The 17,238-nt window shown below is 41.1% G+C and overlaps 1 protein-coding gene across 5 annotated transcripts in view; it reads right to left on the bottom strand.

Annotated features, from left to right (window-relative positions):
- The window catches only part of LOC130693021 (protein turtle-like), a 39,455-nt gene that overhangs the window by 11,834 nt on the left and 10,383 nt on the right, over positions 1-17,238 (bottom strand). For all 5 annotated transcript variants that reach the window (XM_059494476.1, XM_059494477.1, XM_057516118.2 and 2 more), the window contains exon 2: positions 416-582. In XM_059494476.1, the coding sequence (XP_059350459.1) occupies positions 416-503 (88 nt within the window). In that variant the 5' untranslated portion in view covers positions 504-582. The remainder of the gene's footprint in view (positions 1-415; positions 583-17,238) is intronic.

Genomic DNA, 17,238 nt, shown 5'->3' with positions numbered 1-17,238 from the left:
CTAGGAAAGTCCAATTTTGCAGAAAGAGCAACTGGGAATATTAAGTGTGTAGGTATGTAAAAACCATGAAACGTTGTTCTTATCATATTTTGAGTCACATTCAAACAAGAATTTTCGATTCATTTTCAAATATTTCGTTTTAAACTAAAATTCATGCCCTACACACCTTTGGCTAAAATTGCACCATTTCTTGTAAAACGCGGCACATTGAGTCCATTAGCATAACGATTGTGCCCTAAACAGGCATGACTTCATCGGCAAAGAAAAGGGTAAATTTTTATGTAATTTCCCTACAATTCGAAGCAATCATTTTCTTCATTTTTTGTTGAAACTGGTCCGTTTTTCTCGTTGTATCTATTTTGCTTATCTATTTTGTATTTTTATATTCACCATTGATATGAAAGAAAACACTTACTGAATTGTCGGCAAGAACAGTACGCGGGCATGAAATCGTGGCAACATCGGGTGAAGCCGAAAGCCATGCGCCTTCGGACCCAAGCCATACTGATACTACGTCTTCTACCGGCGCCATAATCCCGGAGCAGGATTCTGACGACTGCTACTTCCTTGGCACAGCATTACCTATAAAAGAAAAACGTCCCATTAGTTTCTTTGGTAGGCCATTGTATTATTTAAAGTTTGCATTCGCATCTGCCGCTTTTGCATTGTACATCATACGAAGAAAGAAGAACAAATAGGCAATATGCGTTTTGTTGTGTATCCTTCCGAATTTTTCAGTCGGCTTAAGAATGACTTCGCCGTTCTTTTACAAAAGAAGTGCATATTGCTCATTTGAAATTTGTGTGTTACGCTAGCGTGGCATATTGGTATTACCTTGACACACAAGAACAATTGCACCAAACATGACGCCATCGGACATCAATTAGAAAAGAAGAAAGTATACTCGCCAAAATTGGTTAAACGAAACCCGTACGGCACTTTCGGTTTGATATTGGTCGTATCTTGGGAACAAACAAGAAAGTTCTCAGAAACGGGTCGTAGACGAGACATGAGAGGTTGATGGCAGTCTCTTGGCGGAAATGAACGATTTAAAGCCCAGTTTTTATACACTCCAACAACAATCTTATCGCCCGTTCATTCAAAATGACGACCTTCTCTTTGTTTTCGTCGGTGCCAACGGTGCAGTGCACGATGCAAGAAACACTTTGAGATTCGCTGCAGGCCCAGCAACTTCGCTGTACAGTAGAAGGAACCTCATTTCCGGCAGCTGCCTTTCCGACTATTGCTTTCATTAAGCGTATTACGACCAGTCATTGCTCCCAGAGATGAGCTTATTACATGCTAAAGGAAAGCGTTCTCCGACATGTCAAATGAAGCGGGGCAACATGATTTTCTTTTCTAGTATTTTTTTTTTCCCTTTTTTGTTTTTTTAATATAAAAAAAAATCTCGCTGAAGACATAATCAACCCTATTTGAAATAGACTTCAAACGCTCAGTAGCCTGAAACATGGAAGTTTTTGATTATATCTTAACACTGAGCTTTAATTGGAGTAACATGTCGTAACATGTCTACTAATCGGACCAGTATTCCGGTAAATTAGTCCAGCAACCTGTTTTTGCGTGCTTCGTGTACGTGTCTCCTGATCACGCGTAAAAGGTTTGAGGGTAGTCAGCAGTCCTGAACTGAAGAATCAATGAAATTTTATGGCAGTGAGCAAGTTTGTGTCGATTTGCATGAGAATCACACGCTCCAGCCTGCCGCTAAGCACTATCCGCGATCATGTTTAAATAGCAAGAATTCGATAAACAAGCTTCTTTCCCTAATTATATCATGTTCCTCAACGGAATGGTATAAAAAAAGAAGACGATATTTGTAATGGAAGGATACATGTTGGAATGCAACGTGTTGTTTGAATTCCACTGCCTTTAGAACATTAGACTGAAGGGCGGATGCACAAGACGAATCATCAATTACCAGGTTCCCAAAATCCCTCAGTAAGATCATTTGCAAATGCCAAACCACCACCATGGATTAATGAAACAAAGTCGAACTAGGGATGTCCGCGCGTCTGCAGTAGTAGTCAATAACGTTTTACAACAGCCTCTAATCCACTTTACAGTGTTTTATGTAGGCTCACTTCATGAATTACTTGCTCGCATGATGCCTTTTTTTACTGCAAATGGTCAAACAAACGCAAGGTGTTTCAATTTTATGACAAAATTCCCATTTAAGGCCTAAGGAATTCGACGGAGAGTAACTATTTCAAATCAATTTTTGCTAATTAAGGCACAAGCCAAAAATGGTTGTTTCGTTAAAATAGAACTCCACAAATAACCTAGTAAGTCACAATCAATAATCAGCACAAGAGTTTGTCACAACCGTTTTCGATGGAAACAAAAATCAAAGCTTAATTTTCGTTTTCTCGGAAGGAAGATTGAATAATAACATTCCAACCTTAACGAATATGACAACTAATAGCTAATACAAGAGCTGCTCCAACAAGGACGTCAAGTCATCGGGCCGAGAAAATGGAAATTTAGGGGCTAAAAAAAAAAAAATAACAAAAAAACATAAAACAAAAAAGAATAATGTGACGGGATCCCATTTGATGATGACTTATTCACATCTTAGCTTTCATGTTCATAAGACGATCAATAACAGAGAAGATTGATTTTGCCGTGATGTCGCCGCCAGCGTTCCGATCGCAGTTTTGTTATTAAAAAAATTGGTCTATATTCACCATGTCGCCGCGTCGCTGTTCAATATGTCCTTCTTAAGCTACTGCACTCAACTTGGTATAGGGCGACGAACGGAACGAAAAACGGACTGAAAAGATAGCGAGATAGGCAAGGGAGAAATGGGATTAAACCAAAAAGATTTGTGGCAAAAGAAAGTGAATTAAATTAGCCTGACTTTTTTCACATTCAGGATAGACCTTGCAGTTTGACTAAACGTGAGCTTAAATTATTCGACGTCAATGGCAACAAATTTCGAAAGTTTCAGCCATTTGGCTCATGGGTATAGGCACAGACAAAACACAGCAAATCTATCCCTTTGTGTTCCTATTCATTTATTTCGAACGTAAAGCAATGTGATCCTCTCTAAGATTGGTTTAATTATTAGTTTAGTATTTCCAAGTCAATCCAAAGTCAAACAGCTGTTTGGAAAAAAAAGCCAAAATGAAAAAAATGGGGCAGCTAATCAAATGCAACTGCTTTTCGTGTGCGCGACGGCAAGAACACGAGAGGAGAAAAGAAAATCCGATGAAAATAGATTCATCCGCTTGAAGATTGGTTCCATGTGTCACTCTGGGTGGTGTTCTAATATTCAAGACTTAAGCGATTTTATTCAGAATGGGAAAAGTTCCCGAACAGGAACTAGTCTGCGCTTGTGTTTTTCCCATCTTCTTCACGTTGGTTTGTCGTGAGAGCACGTCGAAATGTATTCGCAAGCGACTGCCTCTTCCCCAACTCCTTTCAACTGGCAAGCCAAGCCCGCGGCTGTCAAACTGAAAAGCTAATTGAATCGGGACCGGATCCTGCCGACGTGTCGTTTTTTAGCTTTGGAGAACGTTGCCTCACCCGTGGCTTAGACTGTCAACAATTCGTGAGATAGTGCCAAACATAAACAACGGCACATCAATGCGCGGCAACGAGTGTCAGCAGGAATAGGGTCATTGGATTAAGGACTAAGCTTATCTGGTGACGAAAAGACGGACACTCAGACAACGACAACAGTTCATAGTTTTCCTCACAGTTTATCAATTCACGTGTATCATCTCCATATTTCTTGTTGCGTTGTCTTTGTTTTAGGTGATCGATCGCTATGCCACACGTTTAGCAAACATGAATTGACACAATCGTTTCTTTAAAATGTATTACTCTCGAACGGATCAACCTTTAAAGAGTTACGACCTATGTCGTGTGCGTCTGAATTTCCAGTGAAAGACGATAAGGGCGAACAAAAAAGGCTCAGGCAATTACAATCAATCTCATCAGCCACTGTAGATAATATTTTCTACATTTGGTTGCTTCTGCCTGGGCCGTTGCCTGCGTTCGAAAACCAAAGCAACGCGTATCTAATAGTGAAACGCTTTCAAATTTGAAAGATTTGAGCTATTTCAACCGTTTCAGCGCAGTCATGTGCAAACTCGTCAGACGGAGACAATGATTAGACGACATAAGAATAGTAAGCCCAGTTGCATTTTCATGTCACGGTTGCTCATCAAACGCGACAAGTGACGGCAAGTCACAATGATGTCTAGCTGGAAAAAAATGAGAAACTAATACAGAAACGAGTCAGTATAGCAAGCCGACCGTAAAAACGGGGTTAAACCATTTTTACTGAAAGAAAAATGCGCCTTTGATCCTCAAATTTTTTGGTTTAGGTTTATGTATTTCGTTTTGTTTCTTTTATTTCCACCTTATCATTTTCGAGCTTTTTTGTTTGTTTTTTTATTTGTGTGTGTTTTGCTGGCTTAGCAAAAAAAAAAAGTATAAAATGGGAACCATAACACATGCCAAGACGCTGGAATAGAAGAGCCCGGCGTGAAAAAAAAAGTGTCCACCAGGCGAGGAAATAACTCTTGTCCATCAACGGCGTACTGCGTCTGACCCATCTTCCACTTGGAAGAACATTTTCCAATAAGATACGTCCATTACAGTAACATAACGCAACGAAGTGCATTGGCTATGGCATTCACTAGCTTATCGTCCCCCCCCCGCCTGTAAGTTGCACACGCAAGTTGTGAACGCTTTTAGTTTCAAGTTTAACATACTTGATTTGTTTTCGGTTCTTTCGATGAAGTCTTGGTATCCTAGATTTTATTGTATTTCTATTAGACAGTGGCGATATGAGGTGAAATGGTTATAAATAGCATTCCAGATCGTTGCTGCATAGCCGGGAAGAAAGGTTAACTATAGAACATGACGTACGCAAGGAACACATGATAAATAGGTAAATGATTGAGAAGGAATCCTTCCACTGTAGCCCTTCTTTTTGCCTTTATGTAAACCGGCGGTTACTTTAACTGTCCTGGAAGCGCATTCAGTGACTGCGTATCTCGTCCAGCTTTACAGAATTCCCAATCATTTTACTGAAAATGTAATAAGAAACATTTGGAGAAAAAAAATTGCTGAAAATATTGAAACGTCACGTTTCATCGAATGATCTCGTTAGGTTCGAGCGGGGTTAAAGAGTAACGCGTCGTCTTTGGACAATAGCTCTACCGTTGGTCTATGTGCAGGACAGCTTCGGCTTGTGTGTTAAAGAAAGTACGAGGCCACGCCGAGAAATATTACGCGTTTAGAAAGCGGTAACGTAAAAATGGAAGTAGCTCGTCCATCAAAGAAATGGGATCCATTTTCTTCTTATAGATGTCATGCGTATTTACTAAGGGAAGAACGGCACATTGGTAACGATCTGTATCCACTGGCGAACGGAGGAGCAGAACGGCTGACAGGGGATTGTTTCCATTGGTAACTCAACTGAAGAGCAGTTTGTCTTTCTGTCCTCGAGGAGATCCTTTTTCTCTTCCCCTTCTTTTCTTTTCATTCGCATGCTCCATTGTGTTATTTTTTGATCTCACTCTGTCCCCTTTTGTTTCCTTCGATTGCTCGTATTAGCCAAAGACACAGGAGTCATCGAGACTATTATAGATTGATGGACGACGCACTTTCGCTCTGCCAAAACAATGAAGACAATAAAGCAAGCATTGCCCTACACGTGGTGGAAGAAGAGGCTCAACTCTCTCTGACAGCTGTACATTATGATGATAAACAAGACGGAAATGGACAAGGAATTCAAAAGAAGGAGATCGCTTCCTTGAATTTTAGCGCGTGGCAAATGGTAGCCTAGTCCGTTCACGCATTAGCTGATGTTTTGCATGATAAAAACTGTACCGAGACTGACGTAAGTTATAGACAGTTTGCCTGTGCGGTTAAAAATACAAACGGAAATCCAATATCTGCAGATGACCGCGTCGATTTCTCTATGTCGGATAACGTAACGATCCTTCGTTTTTCTTTTTTTTTTCCTTTTTTTTTCGTTCCTTCTTTCTGTATCTTGGCTGGCTGTGGTACATAAATCGCGACTGGCTCAGACACATTCACAATGCTGTCATCTTTCACAGGAACCCCTCACCAAAACGACCAACGTGGAAAAAGAAATATATTAAAATCAAATAAAATAAAGAATAACTTTAACAAGTTTTTTTTTTTTTTTTTTTTTGCTACGCAGTAACATGATATTGCAAGAACCTTCTATTGCGACCGCCATAGCCAACGCCGTCGACAGCATTTCATGTTGGTTCCACTCACTGAAAGTCTTTTATTATCCCTTTTCATTCTCTATTTTTTCAATTTTTTTCTTTTTTTTGTGGGGGGGGGGGATGTGTACATTTATCTTGGGAACAAGGTTGTCATCTCTCAACTGGTCTAGAACCATCTCTGCCACCCACAAAACGAAATGTCAAATAATGCGAAAAAAAAAAGAAGCGGGAAATTGGAAAAAGTCGGGACTGTAATCGTTCATCAGAACGAAGACTTTGCTCCGTTAGAGTTGACAACTTGGCATTAAAAGTTAGTCATTTAGTTACAAGTGAAAGAGAGAAGATTCCCCTTTTTACCCATTCGCTTATTTCAGTTTTGCATCCTTTTATTGGATCCAGCAACGCCACCATCGTACCATTTCAAAAGTAATAATTGATACTTGGCTGGCCGCTACGAAAGCAACACTTTGGAACGCAAGCCGCACGTACTCAAAGGTCCTAAACCCAAGTGTATCCATAATAGAAAGGTTGTAGGATAACCGAGGATGAAACAATCATTGTTTCTTTGCTTCCCCCTCCACCCTCTGCAAAGTTTCAATCGTTAACTCGTTCTAGAGCAACGTCTAAACGATTAGGAAGAGGTCAAGCATCACAATCCTGACTTCTTCGCGTCATTTACTTTAATGTTCTTATCAAGTGTCCTTAAATGGTCACTTAGATTTTCGACAGCGCAAAAAAAAAAAAGGTTTCCGCAAACATTTCGTAAAAACCAAAAAGCAAAATCAAATCAAACAAAAAAGTTAATCGCGTTAGGCAAACGTGATCTGTTTTTCGTCGAATTTCTATTTAGGTTTTTCGAATCATGGGAATATTGTGCATTGATGTGTAATGGGTGAGTTATACGCTGCTTGTCTTAGTATTATTATTTTTATTTTTTGATTTGTTTTGATTTATTTATTTGTTCATTCATTTATTTTTTGTTTGTTAAACGATTGCCAGCTCCGTCAGCAACGGCTCAGATTTCGCCGCTGCTACTGTTGTTGATGTTGCTGCCACCATTGCTGGCTCTACTACTGTCACGCGTTCCCTTTTCACGAATTCATTTCAGCTCTTCACGTCGCTTCCTCTGCATCCCCTTTTAGTTTAAACAGCACGCGGTTGGCTGGCTTCTATGCAAACAAGGCCAACACCCGCGTCCATTTTCCCCCCCCCCCCCCCCACCCCACCTCACATCCCCGCATTTTCATACTCGTCTACGGTTGTTGCGAGTATCCACTGCGAGACGCGTGGCATCCAGGTCTCCGTTCATTTTCAGCAGCAAATAGCTGGATGGTTTTTTTTTTTTTTTTTTTTTCCTGCTTCCCCTATTTGTTTTTTAATGCTCCGCTAGTGACTATACTACGTCAGTCTTCTGTTCTTTCCCTTTTCTACGCTTTTTCTCCCGTTTTCTTCTGCTCAGTCTCCCCGGTGGTGCTCATCTCGTTCCTCTTTCCTCTTCGATTTACTCTTTCTCTGTATCTCTTTCTCTCTCGCCCTCTCTCTATGTCTGTCTCTTTCTTTTCCATTCGCATAGAACTCGTACCTCCATCTCGCTACCAGCGCTGCCTTTGAGACACGATCGATATGATGTTCCCCCCCCCCCCTTCTACGCAGCAATTAGCGGGCAGTTTTGTCACTTGCATTAAAGTGACGCATTTTGCGTCACTTTCAAACGAGAATGTCAACGCCTTTCGGCTTTTCAAATTGATCCCTTCTTTGCGTTCACGTCAGCCACGTCAACCACACCTCTGCATTTATGGCACAATGCAGTAAGACCAGCGTTCAGTGCACTGTGACCAAGGTGTTTTTTGGTTTGATTTTAAATTATACATGCTCCGACATTCCGAAAATATTTCCTACAAAAATTTCGAAATACACTTCGTTTAAGTATGTTCAATGAGGATTCCCAATCTCGCAAAATTTGGTTCCGTTTACCTAATACTCACAATTAATATCGTCCCCTCTCATGTAGGTGTTCCTTCTAATCATCAGTCTCGCCAGCAAGGCATTAGGAATTGAAATATATAATCGCTAAACAACATGCATATCCACGTTTAAACTGCCTAATTGAGATAGAGCGATAGGTAGACGAAAAACCTAGTGTAACGGCCGCAAAGCAATGTTCAGTGTTAAAAAAGAATGCTATCGCTTTGTGCCTGATTGACATTGGTCATCGTCTTCACTACCGATAAAAGCACTTTTTAAATTCCAGAAATTTCTTCCCCTCTTTCCCCTTGCAGGGTTTCCATTGGCTAAGCAATGCCGGAAGAATCTGCCGAGCAAGACGGCGTTAGATCTTTAAAGGGGGAAATACCAGACACGCCTCCAACGAGCTGACACCTGGTGATCGCTACCAATTCCCGTTCTCAGATTATTTGGCTTGGAAACTGGAGGCAAAAATGCTGGTCCACTGACTTCTCTCCTCCCACATTTACACTCATTTTCTTTGGTCAGTTCCATCCGAGTGAAACATCCCTTATGACGTTAACGTGCCTTTTTTTTAAGATTTCAAGTAAAACTGTTCTGTAAAAAAATCATTAGGCTGATCGATGGGAATGTGGGAATAGTATGAAACCATATGGAATATGGATGCGTTGATCTATGCAGACTGTAAAAGGGCGATCGTATCTAACACGTCACGGCGCCTTTCGTTCTTTTGCGGAGATAGCAACGATGGGGCCTGTCTTGTCTGTCAGTCGGCGATGTTATTGAGTTTCACCACTGCCATTAGGCACAGCGCACCTGCTCTTTTCCAACACACAAGCGGCTTGTAGGAGCTGACAGACAGCCACTTCTCTACAATTAACTTGTTTACAAACTTTGACTTTCTTTCGCTCGTATGTACGTACAGTACGTTTACCCGTACAAGTCAATGAAGCCGACTGTTATTTGACAAGTGGCTTGCTGGCAGCCTGGTTATTTAAGTTCGTATCATCAACCTCAACATTCGATGGCCGTAAGGTGCGTTCGCCGACGAAAAAAAAAAGAAAAAAAAAATATGGAAAAAGAAGAGTATAATGCGGCATTGCAGAAAAGAGTGCGCCTAGTTCTTATGCGTTGGGTTGGAGACGGCTGAGGGTGGAAGAATGGCAGGCAAGAGAGATAGACAAGCGGGAGGAGAAACATAGATAAAGAGAAAGGAGAAGAACAAAAAATAGAGAGGGATGAAGCGCATGGGAAAAGATAAAGACGGAAGAGAAAGAAAACGTGTAGACGTTAGCTATGGCAAAGTCAGATTATTGATCTGTTCCCAAGCTTCACCCACCCACCCATCTCTCTTTCTCTCTCTCTCTTTATCTCCGTTTACTCTCTCTCTCTCTCTCTCTCTCTCTCTCTCTCTCTCTCTCTCTCTCTCTCTCTCTCTCTATAAAATTCCTACCTTTCAACTTTCGGCGTTATAGCAAATGTTAAAGCAAATGTAGGACGAACTTTTTTTTATTTTCCTTTTCTTTTGTGAAGTTAACAACATAAAGTAGCCCACTGAACGAGGGACCATGCGCGGACTGTACAAGCGATGCTAATAATTTCATTACGTAGTAAATAGTGTTCCAGTTTGATACTAGATAATACGAGAGAGAACCATTGTGAGAAAAAGCCCATCCCAGTGTCCTTGTTTTGAAGTTAAGAGAGAAAATGAATCGGCCGGACTTGGCTGGCGGTACGAGGACAGACGAAAGTCAGCCGGAAATCAGTAAATGTTGTGGGGAAAAAAAAAATCTAATTCTAGACGATGGGAGTCGAGTGAATTGGACACGTTTTCGCGTTAACGCGGATGAAACTCGTGGTAGGAATAGTCTACTTCTGTTGATGTCACATTAAATGTCGTGCTCAGCTTAAGGTATACCGTGTGCGATATGCCCTGTAATTTTTCGTTTTTGAAATCCATTCTTCACTATATAATCACAAAATTGAAATGAAAACAAAAAGAAAAAAAAAGATATGGGCTGTATCAGAATAATCTTAGCTTTCCCTTGGCCCCCTCAGCAAGTACCCGGCGCTGTTCTTTCTCTCTCTCTCTCTCTCTCTCCCGTTACGCCCGTCTTTATTATCGCCTCTATCCCTCCCAGCTCCCCATTTCCGGAAAAAAAATGGCAAGGTACAGTGGTACAACGTAACGGTGGCTCTGAATGCGGTTTTTATTTCCAACACCCTCCATCATTCGAATAAAACTCTCTTATTCGTCTGCCAACTTCCCTCGTCCTCTTGGGGGTGGTGACACGGCAGAAACAGACACACTATTGATTTGTATTTTCTATTTATTTATGCGCGTTTGTTTTGTTTGTTTTTTTCTTTGGCGTCTCGTACAAAGCTTAGGCAATGACTATGCCATTTGCTCCCCCCCCCCCTACCTAACTATCATTCATTTTTATGGGTCTGTCAAGCTACATGCATTCCATCTAGTTGTGGCCGCGTTATGCATTCGATTATACAAAGCAATCGGTTTAAAAAGGCGGAAAAAAAAATCTAGGTATTTTTATTTATTTATTTTTTTTTTAAATTCATAACTGTCGTCCTGGAGTAGAGCGGCGCACTGACTCGGCAGTTAAGAGATCCTCCATTGCCAGATAGCTTTTTCAGTAAACAGTGCTGCCTCAACTAGCTCTACTGTGGCAACAATATATTTAGTGCATTCGACACTGGTATATAGTACATACGCAGCCTTATGGTGTTCTGCGTTCGATAGGACATCGTTCACCCGCATTGTCAGAGTTTGCAAGAACACTGGATTCAATGGTTTTCGATATACGGAGGTCAGAGAATTCCTAGTTAGTCTGTTTGATTTCTTTTTTTTGTGTTATCCTCCGCTGTCAGTTTTTAGCTGGGCGTATGTCTTGAAGGGGAAAATGAAAATAATTGAAGTTTGTCAGTTTTCATCTGGTCATAAGAATGGACCGTTGAGCAAGGGGGGGGGGGCGGGGGGTAATCACCGGCGGTGTAGGCACGCAGAGAATGCCAGTAGGTAGTCGGCCAGTCGATCAGGACATCAAACAAGAAGACTAGATGAAAAATAAAATGTTTGAAAGGCGACAAGGTCGTCAACATGCCCGACAACAGTTGAAAATGAGACACAAGAAACAGGAACCCAAACATTTCAATGGCAGACGAGAGAATGAGGAGACAGTGGGGAGGATCAAAAAGACGATGGAACAAAAGGGGTCCAACTTTCCGCTCAATAAATACCGACACACAGACGGCAGCAGTTGAATCGCGTCGCCCCGTGTATTTGTTGTATTTCATTCGTCTTCTGTCTCACTCTTTTTCTCTAAACTCGTCTTTTTGAAGCCATCCACGCAAGCGTGTAATGAGTATCGACAGGCCAACAAACAATCTCACAAACCGATTGTAAAAATTGACGTTCAACTATTAAAGCGCAACGCAGGATGTATGGCGGAAATCAAGTGAATAAAAACCTACTGTATATATCCAAAGAATGGAATGCCAAAACAAATGATGAGAGACAAAAAAACAAAACAAAAAAACAAGAAAATCGGATGGCTTAAAAGAAACCAGAACCCACGTCTTGAATTCATTGTCCCCAGAGAATCGCAACAGATCGAATCTACCCACTCAAAACACTTTCCGTTGCACACTTCCTCTGGCTTATGAATTTGTTGCGCATTTTGAATGAATATTGAATGCGACAACAAAAAATGATCGTAACGCCATCGATTTTGTGTTACTTGCGCTACAACTAGTTGCAAAGCGTCTTGAATGCGCATTGCCGGCTCAACAATCTGTGCGTTCCTTGCTGGCCGTCAGGCGGAATCGATCGACTTTCGATAGTTTTGTCATTTGAACAAACCCAAATGTGCGTGAATTAAACTTCTCCTTCGTGATGCATCTACAATCTCAGTAGGGCAACGCATGTTCCGCAGTGTCGTGTTGGTTCCGCAATCAAGCGCCACTACCGAATTCATTTCCAAGACGAAAGTGAAACGGGTGCAATCGTTACGCAATGGAGAGATCATCATCATCGCTGTGTGTCATTACATAGACGGAGATGAGACAAATGGCTGGCGGCCTTCATTTACCTTGCCGTACGTTTGACACCAAATTTTAAAATCAGTTTCATAACCATTAGATTTGACGCACTAAAAGTTCGTGTCACCCGAAGACATTTAGATCTATTATAAAAGAACAAAAGAAGAATTTAAAATGAAGAGAAGAAAGAGAAATGACTGTTGAAGCGGTACGAGGTTGCGCAACCTGACTGAACTCGGATTGGGATCAGCATGACAGCCATTATCACGTTTCTTCGTTTAACTATCCATTTAACTTGGGGGTACTTGATAATGTCGGAGGAGGTTTTCATTGACACTCCTTTTTTTTCCGCCTGAGCGGCATAGAAAAAGAAAAAAAAAAAGGAAAAGGCAACAACGGAAAAATAACAAGAGGTATACCGATGGCTGTGTATTCTTATCTGAACGGCCCTTTGACCCTTAACGAGCTCCACGTCTTAACCGAAAGCTTAAAGAATCAGGGTAACATTTAGTGCCAGGGTCATAAATGGTGAGTCTTTCAGAAAAAAAGAAGAAGAGCCGGCGTAATTTGTAATGTTCTTTATTTTCCTTTCGTTATTTCTCTCCCCATTGCCTTTGTGTGCCTAAAAAAAAAAAAGGAATCGTTGTATTTTCTTCTCTTTTTTTTATTTATTTATTTTTTTTTTAAAGGCGAGGGTGAATAAGGGGGTCGTGATGGGTGTACGCGCTGTACATGTTATGCATCGACTGACAGTGGTGGTGGCGTCGCATTCTCATGCATCTTCCTCATACCGTATAGCGCTCGGCTCCGCTCAATCATTATGTTAGATAGTTATATAAAGGATCGATGGGGGTAGCAGAGGGAAATTCCAGGACTTTTTTTTTTTTTTTTTTTTTTTTAGCCGCCATCCCTCACCGACAACGGGCCAACCGACAAACGGGCCAAGTCAAAACATTTTCAAATCATCATAAAAACAAAAGATTCCCTAAATGTGTGTGTGTGCCTCATCTTCTTGGCCGAAATTCTTTCTTGTTATCCCTTTTCTCACTTTTCTTTTAATCATCGCGTTCCCAAAACACGGACTTTTTTTTTGGTGTTTCTTAATAACGCAGTTGCTTATTCCCTAGTTGAGAAAAGCGAAATTCTTCCACAAATTCGTCCGTGTTCTCTCCGTCTGCCAAGGGGTTGCAGACGCGGATTTATCGGCAATAAGACGCCGACATTTACCTCCTTTAAAAAAAAATATACAACCCGACCCAGTTAAACCGCAAAAAAAAAAAAAAAAGCAAGACAGCCATGGATGGAAAGCAAAAACCAAAAAAAAAAAAGGAAAGAAACCAAACTATCAACTGTAATGGTCCAGCTGATCCAAGTCTTTGACCAAAAAACTCGAAGAAAGTTGCCGCAGATTCGTATTTCGTGACCGTCACAGAGCATCAAGGAACAGGGTGAAAACAAAACAAAACAAAACAAAAAAAGCTGAAGACGTAAACAACAGGAGAACGGAAAGCCACGAATAATAATAATAATAATAATAAAATGGGAAGAGGCCAAAAGAGAAAAAGGAAAACAACCCGACAGAGAAAGATGACGACGGGCTGGAAATAAGATGAGCTGGCGCGCGATGCACTCAGAGATAGAAGGTCCATCTAAGGCCGATATAGAGAGCAGAACGATTGCGAGACGGACGACTTGGAATCGGAAGAAAGAAAAAGAACAAAAAAAAAAAAAAAAAAGGAAAAGGAGGGGGAATAGAGTCGTCCGACTGCCTTCCAAGTCGATTCTCTTTCTCGCTCCTTATTTCTTTCTCGCTGCCTTTCAAAACTTTTTTTTTTTTTTTTTTTCCCTCCTGGTCCGTGTTCTTATTGGATTTGATTCTTCTTGCGGCCAGACCCCAGTTGCGTCTTGTTCTTTTCTTAGTCCAACTCTTCATACATCATTTTCTTCTATCGTCCTTCCCTGGACTCCCTTTACCGAATCTTCTCTATAGTAGTTTCTGCACGGCCGCCACCATTGACAGTCGATTGGTTCCCTATCTGATTCCCGAGCAAACTTTTTCTTAGTTCCTTTCTTTTTTTTCTTTTTTTTTTTTTCTTCCTTGTTTTTTATTTTCTTTTTCCTTTTTGTTTTTTGTTTTTTGTTCGCTTTTTCATTACTTTTTTTTCTTTTGTTTATTTATTTTTTTTTTTTTAAGGGAAAGAGGGAAGTAGCTTTGAGTTGATGACGATACGCTGCAAATCTTACATGTTGTAGTTACGGAGTTATAGCTAAAGCATTTCAGTTTCTATTTTGTATTATTAGGCATATGTAAAGTAAACGGTGAATTGAATCTCCCGCTCTCCCCTTAAAAAAACAAAACACCGAGACTCTTTCAAAAGAAAATGGTGAAAATCAAGAAGGTAAGTGGAAGAACAAAAGGATTCTCGTGCGAAAACCTTTGCTTTGCTTTCGCATCATCTTTTCCTTTCGTTTTGTTGTTGCTTTCCTTTTTTTGTGTGTGTGTGTGTATTATTACCATCATTTTCTTTTTGATCCGTCGCCAGAGTTACACGTTCCATTGCTCCTATTCACTGCGTCGTTATTGCCCGCCCGTGCCACACGCCGCTAGGAAGATGGACGCGGGTAAGGACAAACAAAAAACAAAAAAGGAAAATAAAGATAGAAAAAAAAAAAAAAAACGACAGAGAACTTCACGCCGACGTTCACCCCATCCCATCTTACACTTGCCCGATTCCTCCCCACTCAACCCATTACATCCTTGATACACCGAGTCTATACTATGTGTATCGATCGTGCGTGGTGGCGTTCGGTTGTCATAGGGCTACGTTTTTCGCCTGCTCGTCCTTGTCCCTCTCTTTCCGTCTTTTTTGGCACTGGGTTCTATTCTTTTGGCATCGGCCACCGCACGTTTTCAGGCAGAGAGCAAAACCCCGACCAGGGCCAGCTGATTCCGAAAAGCTATCCTCTATGTTCTGTCGAGTTAACTCGGCTTGCCTAGCGTTCGGAAGGAAGCACTAGAAGAATCTATGCGTCGCTATTGCACCTACTCATCCACTCCATCTTGATCACCTTTCCACACCGGAAACAGGAAACCTACAACAGTATTATTCGAATCAACAGCCGTCGTCGGTATACGTTGCCGAGGTCCTTGCACTTTAATGCGCTCCACACCGCCATGTGTGTGTGTGTATTACTAACAACGAGAACACAACCATGGGCCGTGTTAGTTGTGGTCAATGCCTGGCTCTTCTCTCACCGTTTGTTCCACACCGTAAGGGGGGGGGACGTCAAGTAGTTTTGAAGCCTTACGAATGCATAATGATCGTGTGTGGCTTCCTTCTAGTGTCACAAGTTTTTATTTTTTATTTATTTTATTTTTCTCATCATGGCCCCCCCCCCCCCTCGTCTTTTTTTTTTTTTTTTTTTTTTATATGGTTCCTGTAGCACGTCAAGTATCACAAAAGGACATGTATTCATGTTTATCTGGTGAACACTCAAAAAAGGAGAAAGCGACAGAGATGGAAGGAAATGGACAACCGCATAAGGGAGAAGAGGAGAGGCCGGAAGCAAAGCCAGCCAAAGCTCTCCATTACCTCAGCTCCCCATATTCGTTTCCACATCCTCACACACATACACACGAAAAAAAAAAAAAAAAAAAAAAATAATAAATAAAATAATTCCCTTTTTTTTTTACCAGTCATATTTCTGGAATACATTTAAGAAAAACTAAGCCGTGATGGATAAGCATCGTCATACATATATATGTATATTTTATACAGGGAAGATAAGAGAACGTCCAAGTATCTCGCATCAGAGAGAAGGGGGCAGAGGGCAGCAATAAACTAAAAGATTTCCCTCCACCCCCTTTCTATTTCCCTGTGATATTATGAATTGAAAAAAAAAAAAAAAAAAAGTCACAAAGCGAACGGTAATAACACGTTGTATGTATAGGGATATACGGCAAAGTGCGACCAGAAGTATCAAAACTTAAGATAAATTCAAAAGCATTCCATTGCGGATATCTTAACACTTGGATTCGATTTTTTTTAGAAAAAGACAGCCAACAATCCCCGGATGGCTGGACATTAATGTTCGGCCGTCTTTCAAAAATAATAAAAAATCGAATTAAAAAAAAAATAATAATAATAAAATAAAAGGTGGTCTGCTAAGCGGCCTTTCTCAAACAAAGGTGATTCAGGCCGCAAGCCGCCATTTTTACTTTACGTGTTGTACGTGTGAAGGGGATCGACACCGTTCGAAAAATGAATCCGTCATTGCGGATGCGGTTAGACGAGCGACGAGAGCTGTAAATATGAACGCCATAGAAGATCAAGTCTGTGAAACCCGAACGGGAAAGGCATCTCTGATCTCCATATGAGTTACACAAAATTCCTCTTTAGCTGAGAGGCTTCCAAAGGCTCACCTTTGGTGGATCTACTTGACTGCGATTATGTGTTTAACCTCTCTTTGAGTTGCAGTATGCGTATCGTAAAATAACTCTACTCGTCAGTGCAAATAAAAAAAAGGGAGGGGTGTGCATAAAAAATGGGGTGGGGTGCATTAAAAATGGCGCAGTTTGTCTAGTAAGTTAATATTATGAGAATGACGAAAATACAGGGCCAACTCTCCAATTAGTTATGTGTCGTCTTCCTAGCCTTTTTTTTTGTTTGCTTCGGCTGTCATCGTGGGGCTAACTGCTATGCTAGCGCTATGCATCGATCCAACTCATCAATCATGCAGGTCGACCCCAAAGAACTCGGAAAGAACAGAGGGAGGTCGGCGTTTTCTGGTCAAGAATCGGAGCCCGTGCACACAGTTCGTTGTAATTGGATATTTTCTGCTCAAGTTGAAGTATGTACTCCAAACCACGCTGCTGATACTTGAGCTTTGATTGCATTTCATTTTTGGATCGCTCTTGCTTTCTTTCTATTTCAATATCATATGCGCTCCCCAATCAGAAAATTGCATTCTGTTCGTGTGGGGAAAC

Source organism: Daphnia carinata, chromosome 3, assembly GCF_022539665.2.
Source record: "Daphnia carinata strain CSIRO-1 chromosome 3, CSIRO_AGI_Dcar_HiC_V3, whole genome shotgun sequence".
Classification (NCBI taxonomy): domain Eukaryota; kingdom Metazoa; phylum Arthropoda; class Branchiopoda; order Diplostraca; family Daphniidae; genus Daphnia; species Daphnia carinata.
The sequence above is the reverse complement of the archived record's forward strand: the minus strand, read 5'-3'. Positions and strand labels throughout refer to the sequence as shown.